Raw genomic sequence first — 12,140 nt, forward strand, 5'->3', positions numbered from 1 at the left:
AAAAAATTAAAAATTTACTTTTTTATAATTATTTTATTTTTACACTGTATATAAAATAAATGTAAAAATGTGTGAACCAACCCTTAGTCATCAAAATATTATAAATGTTATGATGGAATAAAAAAAATTTGATGAATCATTATTAGTCTTTAAAAACATCAACAAAGAAAAACTACCATAAAAACTTAGGGTAGAATATTTAAGAAATGAATATTATTCACGCGGATGGTAACTGCTTGGATGAATCAGGAAGAAAGTGTTAGAATAAGTTCTTGCTACGAAACATCGCAGAAGCAACACAGAAAATTCAGTTCATCTGGAAGATGTCTCACACTATTTATGTTGTATTTTTGGTTCCTTTTCATCACATCACATCAAACATTCTAAGTACTCTCCTTGACCTTATCAGTTCCAAAAAATTATTTTTGTTGTTTCAACTCTAAGTCTTCACCACAATCAATTTGTTTTTGTTTTTTTTGTATGTTCTTGACCATATCCTATCATGTTGAGACCACACAGTACGTACCCCTTCACATGCAAGAAAAAGTGGCGAATGGCTTTCACTGCCATTTCCTTTGTCAAGCTTCTTCACCATCTCTCCAAGAAAGCTCTTCATATGAAGCCCCAAACCCTCTTCCGTTCCTTCTCCTACCGCGCCATTGATGTTGGTCCTCCACACGTGTCTTCCCCAAGTGACAAACTTTCCAACGTTGATCCCAAACTACTCAGTGAAATGGTAGGGGACAAGAGACTCGACTCTCTCACCCAATTTGGGGACGTCAAAGAACTCGCTGCACTTCTTGGAACTGATTTCAAGCTTGGCATAAGCGACGGCAACGATGACATTGATCGCCGAAAACGTGTTTTCGGTGTCAACGTGTTCACTAGGCCTCGATCTCGAGGTTTGCTTTCCTTTGTCCTTGAAGCTTTCAAGGATTCCACTATCATCATCCTTTTGTTTTGTGCCGTGCTTTCCCTTGGCTTTGGAATAAAGCAACATGGGTGGAAGGAGGGGTGGTACGACGGAGGAAGCATCATCTTGGCGGTTATTCTCGTTATTGTCGTGTCTTCCGTGAGTAACTTCAACCAATCTAGACAGTTCAAGAAGCTTTCTGCGAAGAGTGGCAAAATAGGAGTTGAAGTGGTACGAGGTGGTCGACGCCAGAGCGTGTCGATCTTTGAGGTGGTAGTGGGTGACGTTGTGCACTTGAAGATTGGCGATCAGGTTCCCGCGGACGGGTTGTTCTTAGAGGGACATTCGTTGAAGGTGGACGAATCCAGCATGTCGGGGGAGAGTGATCACGTGAATGTGAACGCTGACGCAAACCCTTTCTTGTTATCTGGCACAAAGGTCGTTGATGGTTTTGCACGCATGCTTGTAACTTCTGTGGGTATGAACACCGCATGGGGTGCGATGATAGGCTCGATCACGAGAGAGCTTGATGAGGAGACACCTTTGCAAGTTCGTCTTAAGAAATTGACTTCAGCTATTGGCAAGGTTGGTTTGTTTGTGGCTGCGCTTGTTTTGGTGGTGTCTATGGTGAGATACTTCACAGGAAATACTAGAGATGATCTTGGGAACCGAGAATTTGTCGGAAGAAAGACAAAGTTTGATGATGTCATGAATGCGGTTGTGGGGATTGTTGCTGCGGCTGTGACGATTGTGGTGGTGGCCATTCCAGAAGGGTTGCCATTGGCTGTTACGCTGACTTTGGCTTATTCCATGAAGAAAATGATGAGGGATAATGCCATGGTTAGGAGAATCTCTGCTTGTGAGACAATGGGGTCGGCAACAATAATCTGCACTGATAAAACTGGTACTCTTACAATGAATGAGATGAAGGTGAGTGAGGTTAGGGTGGGAAAAAAGCTAATATTAGAAGCTGAGAAATTGGCGCCGAGTTTAGTCCAATTATTGAAGGAAGGAATTGGGCTGAATACCACTGGAAGTGTTTACCAGCCCCAAGAAATTTCTCTGCCTGAAATTTCAGGTAGTCCTACTGAGAAAGCGTTGCTTTCTTGGGCGGTGATGGATCTGGGGATGGACATTGATGAAGTGAAGCAGCATTGTGAGATAATTCACGTGGAGACGTTTAACTCTGAGAAGAAGAGAAGTGGGATTCTTATGAAGGAGAAGAGAGGAAGCAACAGGGTGCATACGCACTGGAAAGGTGCTGCTGAGATGATATTGGCGATGTGTTCAAATTACTATGAGAACACGGGGGAAATCATGATCATGGGCGATGAAGAACGAGCACAAATTGGGAACATTGTGAAGAGCATGGCTACCAAAAGTTTGCGATGCATTGCCTTTGCCCAGAAGAGTTCCAACGGGAATGAAAACATTGAAAAGCTTGAAGAGTCTGAGCTAACATTGTTGGGGATACTTGGACTGAGAGACCCTTGTAGGCCAGGAGTCGAAGCAGCAGTTGAATCCTGCAAGAAAGCTGGAGTGAAGATCAAGATGATCACTGGAGATAATGTGCACACAGCGAGGGCCATAGCCTCAGAATGCGGGATTCTCGAGCCTGATGAAGAATTCGATGAAGAAGCGGTAGTGGAAGGCTGTCAGTTCAGAAATTACTCAGCTGAGGAGAGAATGGATAAGATCGATAGAATCAGAGTGATGGCGAGGTCATCTCCATTTGACAAGCTTTTGATGGTTCAATGTTTGAAGCGCAAGGGTGAGGTGGTGGCAGTTACAGGTGATGGCACAAACGATGCACCTGCCCTGAAGGAAGCTGATATTGGACTTTCCATGGGAATAGAAGGCACTGAAGTGGCAAAGGAGAGCTCAGACATTGTTATCCTTGATGACAATTTCTCGTCTGTGGTCACAGTACTAAGATGGGGAAGATGTGTGTACATAAACATCCAAAGGTTCATTCAGTTTCAGCTCACAGTTAACATTGCTGCACTTGTAATAAACTTTGTGGCAGCAGTTTCTTCTGGTAAAGTGCCTCTGAATGCTGTGCAGCTCTTGTGGGTTAACCTGATCATGGATACTCTTGGAGCTTTGGCCTTGGCCACTGAGGAACCGACCAATGATCTCATGAAGATGCCACCTGTGGGGAGAGTTGAGCCACTTATAACTAAAGCTATGTGGAGGAACCTCATTTCACAGGCATTATATCAAGTGTTTGTGTTACTGATTTTGCAATTCAAAGGAAGATCAATCTTTGATGTGAGTGAGAAGGTGAAGAACACTATTATTTTCAACATTTTTGTCCTCTGCCAGGTTTTCAATGAGTTCAATGCAAGGAAGCTGGAGAAAAAGAATATCTTTGAGGGGCTTGGTAAGAACAAGTTGTTCATAGTAATTGTGGGTCTGACTGTGGTTCTTCAGGTTGTGTTGGTTGAGTTTCTGAAGATGTTTGCTGACACTGAGAGATTGAGTTGGGGCCAATGGGGTGTTTGTGTTGCCATTGCAGCTTTGTCTTGGCCAATTGGCCTGCTTGTGAAGTGTATCTCTGTCGGTCCCAGCAAATAGCTTCACAAGACTGTCATTCATGGAAGATCTTTTATTTTGCTTTCATTACTTTTTCTTTCGCATTGCACACTGTGGTGACCTTTTATATTTTTCTTTGACATGTTCTCTTCAAATTGAAAGACCCTCTGTTTTTACATGTGATGATATATAACATGTTTTTACGTTAGAGTCCTCTTTTTAATTCGGTTGCTTCAAATTTATTGATCGCTTGGAAGTTACTTTTGTTTGTTTTTCGGTTTGTCAAAATTAAAACAAGGATAAGCACCTCCTCCAAAGTATATAACTCGAGAAAACTCCCAAATAGATAGTAATTTGCCAAAACTTGATGGTGATGAAAATATGACAGGTATACGGTAGTTTTTATGAGATGAGATGATGACTCTCCAAATTATATATGACTCAAGTAAGAAAGACATGCTATAGTCATGTTTGAGTACGCTCTTAAGAGACGTTAAGTCAATTCTTAAAAAAAAGTTTAAAAAAACTTAGAAATGATGCTCTAGTCTTGATAACCTAAATTAAGTAGTATAACAAAAAAATTGACAACATAACTTTATTCAATACAAAAGTGAATTTTTTATTCAATTCAAAAGTAAATTTACATGATATGAAACACCTTTATTTATAAACTCACCTTTATTTATAAACTTAAGAAACTCAACTTTATTTATAAGTTTAGAAAACTCCAAAGGTGTCTCACAAAATTGAGAAGCAATCCTAATTCTACAAACTTGGAGACTAAGGGAAAAATCTTTTTCATTATAAGAGGAGACATGACCACTATTAAAGAGAATCTTTTTACTTTACAAACATGTTATAGGGTTACTCCTTTTGAAAATTTTATGACATTCATACCCTTTACTTTGGAAGACAAGGCTTCTCATGTTGACCTAAGGTCAACTCTTTCTAAAAGCCCTATGGCTAATGGTATAAGATCCAAAATAAACGTTACTAAGAACTTCCTAATGGGCCGTGATAAAAGTTTGGGTTCACCCTCTGTATATATAACTCAAACTTTTTTGAAGTATGCTTGGCCATAATTGGTATGTAATCATTTCTTCCCTCCTAAAAAAGGATGTTTGTCCTCACATCTTCATATTTCTTCAAAACAAAACATTTTTCGTCTTCAAATCTTCATATTTCTTCAAAACAAAACATTTTTCTTATTATTAATTAACTTGTGTATCATACTTCCAGGATCAAAAATTCATCTACAGTCATTATTAAAAAAATTTCAATCAATTTTTGTTTCACATGTAATATAATTCAATGAAAGACTAGAAGGAGATCTTATGTTAATTTTGAAATAATTTCTTCAAAAACTTTCAAGACTCACTTTATAAAAGTGTTTTTGTCTACTTTGAGTTAATGGTAACCTAAAAGGTAATTTAACTCAAATATTATTTAGTAAGTTTAAAATAATGGAAAGCAAAATTAAAGTTGAATTTTTTTTCAAAGTAAATATGGAATTATGAGAGGTGGTTTAAGAATATAATGAAAATAGTTCAAAGATTGAAAAACTCTTTTTATTGGATTAATATAAAATATTATTAAAGAATTTATACGTACCTTTAGTAGCACTTTCTCATTTTCTCTTCTCCAATGTCTTTCTTTTTTTTCTCATTTCTTTCTCATGTCTCTTTCTTCTCTTTTTCTCTTCATAATCTCTTCTTTCCTACTCCTCGTTCTTTATTTGTTCTTTCTTCCTTCTCTAATCTTTCTCTCTTCTTTTAATTCTCTCTATATATATATATATATATATATATATATATATATATATATATATATATATATATATATATATATATATATATATATATATATATATATATATATTTTAATTTTGAATTCCTCTTCTAGAATGGAAAACTAGGCCTTTATTTTAATTTTCTATTTTTGTTTTTATATAACCTTTTGTTTTCTTTAAATTTTCAGTGACTTAAACTTTTGAATAATTTAGTTTAAAATTCAATAATTTGGTAAGAAAGATCTATATACATATTCATCCTATTTTTAGATTTTTAAATTAAGAAACTTTTTCTTTCCAGGAAAGAAAGATAAATCGCTAAAAGTTACTTAATAACCAAGTTTATCCTTGTCAAAATTTATCTCTAACCCTCTTGCATCAAACTTCTCAAAGAAAATTAAGGTTGAAAGTTGCACACTACTAACAAATAAAGAAAACAAATAAGCTAAATTATGCGAACTAATGGTACTTAAACCTTCAAAACACTTACTAACTAAGATGTGTTTCATTATAAGAAATTAAGGTTATAATTAAGAGATGAGATTCAACATCAAAGACTCCCTCAAAACACCTAATTATACAAGTAAAAGTTACAACACAAGAAATGATACTCCTCTCCAACTGTTTCTCTCCTCCTTTTCCTGTCTCCTTCACCAAGGCTTCAAACCCCCTTTAAGTCCTAAAATGCTACCTAAAGGATTGGTTCACCTAAAAAAAATGCCTACACTTCAAGTCAACTCTCTTCAAAAACCTACATTACATGACCTAATACAAAGTGGGTTGCTTAAGCGAACACCGTTGAAGCATTTCCAACGAAGCAACCCATTGTATATGATTAAAAGGAGCTTTTGTATTCCATTCATCTTTTATTTTCCTACCACTGGAACTGAATGGAGTTGTTTGAGTCGCACATAAAATAGTAGAATCTTCATAAGATATATATTTTTATCGATACACTATTTTTGCTACGACTATTGAATTGTGTACGAGAGATTAATGGCCTGCAATAACAGATGCAATACATGGGTCTATTGCTCAGCTATTGAATCATGAGAACGATGCATTATGCATCTAAGAAACTAAGCTAACTATCAAACAGAAAAATAAGACAGAAAAATAAATTAGAACGTATTTGACAAGACAAACACGCTCAAATTCCCTGAACTAATGGTCCAAGTCTTTACAATGAAACATAGAAACACAAAGGAGTGCAGATGCTCATCTGATGATCAAATTAAAGGTAAATTCAGCAAATGCAAGCGATACGGCATCCTCAAATTAATCTCCGTGGATAGTATAACGTTCCCATTTCTTCGTTGGGTCATATATCTGCAATAAAAAGTGCAAATAATGGTAATCAGAATCAGAACCTAAACAGGAAAAATAAATAGCCAGTTCAAGAATATCCTGTCACAGAAATTTATCAAATGTAGCTACAAATCCTCAAGCCAAAAAGAGAAGAAGGAACAAACACCGACTCATGCACTATGCACACGAGACATAGAAAGAGTTAGTACCTCCCATCTTGAAGCAGGAAATATATGCTTGTTCTTTTCATACCAGTGCCTTTCCACAACCTTACCAGCATGTGACTGGGTAGAAAACAAGATTCACCAGAGTAAGAAAAATTAAGCAAAAACCCATAAGAGAAGTCATTAGAACAACAAAGGCATACACGAACTTGTTTCCTTTGACTTGAAAATCCAAATTTCATGATTGTGGTAAAATATTAGGAAGAAAGAAAGTATACCTCGTCCTTCTCTATAGTGGCATCAGCAATTGTTCGTACATCTTCATGCACATCAAAATGAAAAAGCTGTAGAGATAGAAACACGAGTACCGTTAATACCTCAAATTAATCTCCAGCTAATAAGGACATTTTCTAGTTTATGGCAGCATGCAAATGTTATTTCGCATTGACAATATAAAACGCTACAACAGAATTGTAGCATTATCACTATAAAAAAACCAATATAGTTACTGTTCTTGTTTTGGCATCAGAATAACTTTTATTTGAATCAATATACATTTACTAAAAAATACAGAAAATTTTCAACCGGTCATGAGAACTGAATGCAGAATTATTATTATTATTATTATTATTATGCATTTTGTATCTCTATTGAAATTAGTCAAATCTAACATTTAATCAGCCGCCACTGCCATGGACAGGGATTACAAGGAAACAGATAGCAACGCAATTTAAATTTGGAACTATAATCAGTAGAGCATCCTCTCCTCCCAGGGTAAAAAATAAAATAAATTGACTCGAAGATAAAACCAAGATTGTTAAAACTGAGAGTTTAGTGGAAGTTTCATAAACTTTCAAATAAAAAAATTAGAATATTTATAGATAGTATAATAATTTATTATTATATCATACTATAAATAATTTTTTTAATTGAAATATTATTATTATTAGTTTATCATGTTATATAATTTTAAATATGTTTATATTTTCCTAATATATATTTTATAATAGTTTTAATTAATTATATATATGATATTTAATATAACACAAAAAGTCAATGAACTTCGAGGTCTAAAGACTTTGAGTCCCATATATTTGAGGCCCAAAAGGAAGTGAAGAAACCCTATCCACCCTTAAACTACATCTTCCATTACTCCCACCCTCACCAGCGCAACAGAAAGGCAACACAGGAAGGTTGCAGAGTTTTAGAGCAAACCACAGTCGAAAGGAAATGGGAGTAATCACAAACGATGATGGGGACGATAGAAATGCCCAGAACAGAGACGATGAGCAGAGAGAAGGCACTCTTGGCTCGCCAACTCAGTTGCAGATTTGCAAGTTCAATCAAGTTCATAGCAAGTCCACTCAAACAAGTTAACTCCCAAGTTTAATAACCATGGATAAAACATTAGATTTATTAGTTAAGCAAGCAATTGTGGCACAAATCCTATATCAGTATTTACATTCCTCATCTTACTACATAATTTGTCACTCTTGGATTATTTTTGCTTATTTTCGAATTTATTTTTTCTAAATAGCCACAAAACTTAGAATGCATTCTACCTTATTCTATTAATGCAATTGATCCTACAAGCAGGATGTTAAAACAATAATACAACTGCTATCATTTTCTGTCACAAAACATTTAAACAGGAAAAACGTGGGATTTCTTTGCTACAAGAGCCAAAAAGAATATTCGCATCAATTAGGGCAGGGGAGCATATTTTTTGGGAAATGTAAAGCACATCTATATTATTTGCATGATTTTTTAGAGGGAGCTTTCTCGTAACAGTACTCTTCCCCAAACCTTTTAAATAATCATTATATTACTAAAATCAAAATATCTCGTAAATAAAAACATCAAAAGATGCACCTTCTGAGAATAGCACAAAAGAACAAAACACCTCGTAAAAATAACAACAAAAGATGCACATTATGAGAACAAAACAAAATAAAAGGAACATACCGGCCCACTTTTGCCTCTAGCTTTGTTCACAATTAGCTCATAGAAGCTATGTTGCTATAATAAACATGGAAACAGGAAAATATGTTAGCAGATGTCCTTTGGTCAAAATAATGTTAACACATAGCTTATACATACACAACACACTACACTCACAAACAAGATAGCAAATAGTACAGACTTTCTGAAACTAAAACCAATAAAATGTACATACATGTGGAATGATAAGGTCTTCTTTCACATATAGCAAATTTTCTACGGAAGTTGTTCGAATCTCTCGGAATTCAGGAGCAAGCTGCTGTTGAACTGCACGAAGAAACTCTCCTATGCTGTCACCCTTGCGTACCTGAAAGATATTATAAAACAATTCAGGCACCAAGTCATAAGATCATACACAGTAAAGACATGTTCAAGAATTTGAGAAGTTGAAGCATATGATCTTTACTTACCTGGATCACACGCCTGTGACCAGTTCCATCCCAGTAGCTGTAAGTGATTTCAAGAGGTTCATCTGAAGAACAGAAATAACCTCATTAAGCATAAACTATGAAATGGTTGTTTTTCTGCATCAGCTAATTTGTACACCCAGGGGGCAAATAATAAGCATAACTTCCCCCACTTATATATAATCATATTGCATTATCCATATACTGGTTAACCCTTCATTAGCATGGTTTCAAAAAGAGTTCAAAAGATTCTCAGTGGAAACAAGCATTGATGCAGCATACTCACTTCGGATTTGCTCCTGCTCACGGAGCCACTGTTTCCGCAGCCTTTCCCGCTCTGCTTGCTCCTCAGCCTCTCTCTCACTGAACAGGAATCCTCAGCACTCCTATGCCCGAACGTTAGGGCAACAACCAACAAAGAAAAGTACAAGGGAACTATGAAGCACGGACACAGAGACCAGACACGACAGATACATTCCAAACACCCTCCCCCACCCACCTACACATGTTATATACACGTATTGAACAACTTCATCGATCATTTAAGTTGACAATCAAGATTATATTCAAAATCATCTGTAAAAATAGTTAGTCAAATATAACAATCTGATTCATAGATAATCTGAATAAAATACTCCTATTATTATTTCTATAACTATAATAGAAATTTACAGAAAAAGTTTTTTAATTTCCAACTACCAAAAAATCACCATGTCTATCCTCGTTAACTCAGATTTTAGAGTAGTGCTAGAGCTGCAAAAATTCATTTTTAAAATTCAGCACTTCAGCAGAGTGTCTGACATGTGTAATACGGGTGTTGTACAAGTATCAGTGTCTGACACGGGGACACAACATTGAAGAGTTGTGTCCATGCTTCATAGCTAGGGAAGGGGTGTAAAAAATAATAAGGGAACAGGATAAAGAAGAGATGCCACACATACCTGTCAGGTAGAAAGCCAGTTTCGACAGTAGGATCTTTACCAAGTTTACCACGCCTTAACCTATTGGCTTCCAGATTATCTGCCAGAAACATAGCAAGGTTCAACGTCTTTTTATGTGTTCTATAAATCATTGATCAATACACGTTCACAATTCTCCGTCTAAACCTCTTGTGGCAAATGATGCTACATTGATAAACAAAGAAAAACTCTCAATTTGAAACTGCAAAAATAATCAGAGATGTAAAGTGAAGTGATTTGGTGTGTGCTTGGATGATCCCTTGCAAGAAAGAATTTTAATGACATTGATTTGACAAAACTGATATTGATTATAACTGAAATCACGGTTACACTTTGAAAACCTGGAAGCAACTTTGTGTCGTTTAGCCTTCAACATAGAAATCTGAATTGACTTTGGCAGAGTGAAGCCAACTCTAAAGAAGCTAAATTCTGATTTTAATGTGATCTGATATCTGTTCATATGTTTGTATTCTAAAAGTATGCTAGTAACAAAAGAAATTTTATATCCAATGCAGAAAATATAACTTTAACTCAATCAATTCCGGACCCCCATCGTCAACTCCTCCATGTAAAATCAAACATGTGATCATCTACCTAAAATCAAATAAACAAATATTTCCAAACATCAACTTACTAAGACGTGGTTCCTCCTCCTCCTCCTCCTCTTGGGTTTCACTATCAATATCCTCAGCAAAGGAAAGTCGAGAATTGCCCTTGATCTTCCTCTTTTTACGCTTTTCTAATTGAAGCTCCTCCTCCCTGTTTGAAGATTGTGAATACGTAATTATAAACAAAGAAAAAAGGGGAAAAAAATGGGGAGAAGACGAACTCTTGCTGCTGCTTCTGAAGTTTCTCCTTCTCTTCTTCCTCTATTTTGCTCTGAATATTAACCCTCTACATTAACAAATAAAAGAACAAACATAACATCAGTCACAACCCAGTATGCCATGTAAAAGTAAAGAAAGCGATCGCATACCTTCTCCACATACTGCTCTCTGGTGACCAAACCCACGGTTTCTTTTTTGAAGGCGGTCTCTAGAATCTGAAATTCAAGAAAAGTTCAAATGATTGTCAGATTGAAAAGCGCAACCCTAGACGAAGAAAGGACATAAATTGGAAGAACATGGTACCTCGGAAGTGCTGGAACCGAATTGGAGGAGACCGGGTTGGCCCTTGGCGGAGGCAGACTTGGTTTTGAGTTCTTGGATTTTGCGACGCTCCGCTTCTCTCTGCTTCTCCAACCGTCGAATCCTCACCGCGTCTTGGGCGGTGCCCACGTACCCGTCACCCATACCCGACATCCTCTTCTTGGCTCCTCAACTCAGACTCAAATTCAAAGACCAAGACAATAAATTTGAGAGCCGTGAGCATTTATATAGTTCCCCATTAATGGTCTGGGCTTTATTTGTACAGTAGGCCCAAACTAATATTAAAAATCCAATTCTAACTTGAAAACATTTTGGTGTTTCATCTAGACCTCCAATACTTCCAACTTTTTGAATAATTTCGTTTTTAATCTTAATAAATGTTTTTTTAATTTTTTTCTTAATAAAGACACCTATACCTTTTTAAATTTCAATTTTGATTTTAAATTTAATAATAATTTAATTTAATTTAAAATTTTAATATTATTTAATATATATTTATATCTTAATAATTATTAAAATGTAATTTTTATTATTATAATTATTTATCTGATATCTAAATCCATATAAAAAGAATTTATTTCTTTTTCTATTTTATATTTAATATTTATTTAATTAAATATATTTAATATTATTTTTTTAAGGGTTACTAAACTATGAGTCGAATTTGTTTTTAGTTTCTTTTTCAAACTAAGCTAATTTGGTCATTCTCTTTAAGAAAACCTTAATTTTTCGTCCTGAAAAAACAGGGTTAAAGATAAGCTGAGGTGGCTAACGTTTGGCCACGTGTGATGACATGTTTCCTTGCTAACGTTTGTCACGTGTGATGACGTTTGATGACATGTTGTTACCGTTCAACTACATGTTTGAAGACTTCCTAATTGTTAATATTGTTAGTCTATCATTCCGCCTTTAACTG

General features: G+C 35.5%; 1 protein-coding gene and 1 pseudogene across 1 annotated transcript; one reads left to right on the forward strand and one right to left on the reverse strand.

Annotated features, from left to right (window-relative positions):
• The first annotated feature begins 374 nt into the window (after positions 1 to 374).
• On the forward strand, positions 375 to 3,618 carry LOC124847352 (putative calcium-transporting ATPase 13, plasma membrane-type pseudogene; annotated as a pseudogene).
• A 2,536-nt stretch (positions 3,619 to 6,154) lies between these two features.
• XCT (XAP5 family protein) lies at positions 6,155 to 11,417 on the reverse strand. Its single transcript, XM_088103019.1, has 12 exons — positions 11,207 to 11,417; positions 11,053 to 11,118; positions 10,906 to 10,970; positions 10,711 to 10,835; positions 10,059 to 10,137; positions 9,404 to 9,480; positions 9,121 to 9,182; positions 8,886 to 9,017; positions 8,675 to 8,728; positions 6,988 to 7,053; positions 6,755 to 6,829; positions 6,155 to 6,566 (listed from the first exon to the last, which is right to left on the reverse strand). Exons 1-12 carry the CDS (start codon positions 11,375 to 11,377, stop codon positions 6,516 to 6,518), a joined length of 1,023 nt encoding a protein of 340 aa, XP_087959145.1. The 5' UTR covers positions 11,378 to 11,417; the 3' UTR covers positions 6,155 to 6,515.
• Positions 11,418 to 12,140: the final 723 nt, after the last annotated feature.

The sequence above is a fragment of the Vigna umbellata genome, chromosome 1, assembly GCF_029865625.1.
Source record: "Vigna umbellata cultivar VRB3 chromosome 1, Vumbellata_1.0, whole genome shotgun sequence".
NCBI classification, from domain to species: Eukaryota; Viridiplantae; Streptophyta; class Magnoliopsida; order Fabales; family Fabaceae; genus Vigna; species Vigna umbellata.

Coding starts and splice junctions, on each gene's coding strand:
- XCT (XM_088103019.1), bottom strand. CDS start 11,377: ATGTCGGGTATGGGTGACGGGTACGTGGGCACCGCCCAAGACGCGGTG. Junction 10,138..10,710: donor GGAGGAGGAACCACGTCTTA/GTAAGTTGATGT, acceptor TGTTTCTGGCAG/ATAATCTGGAAGCCAATAGG. Junction 7,054..8,674: donor CTAGAGGCAAAAGTGGGCCG/GTATGTTCCTTT, acceptor CTATCTCTACAG/CTTTTTCATTTTGATGTGCA.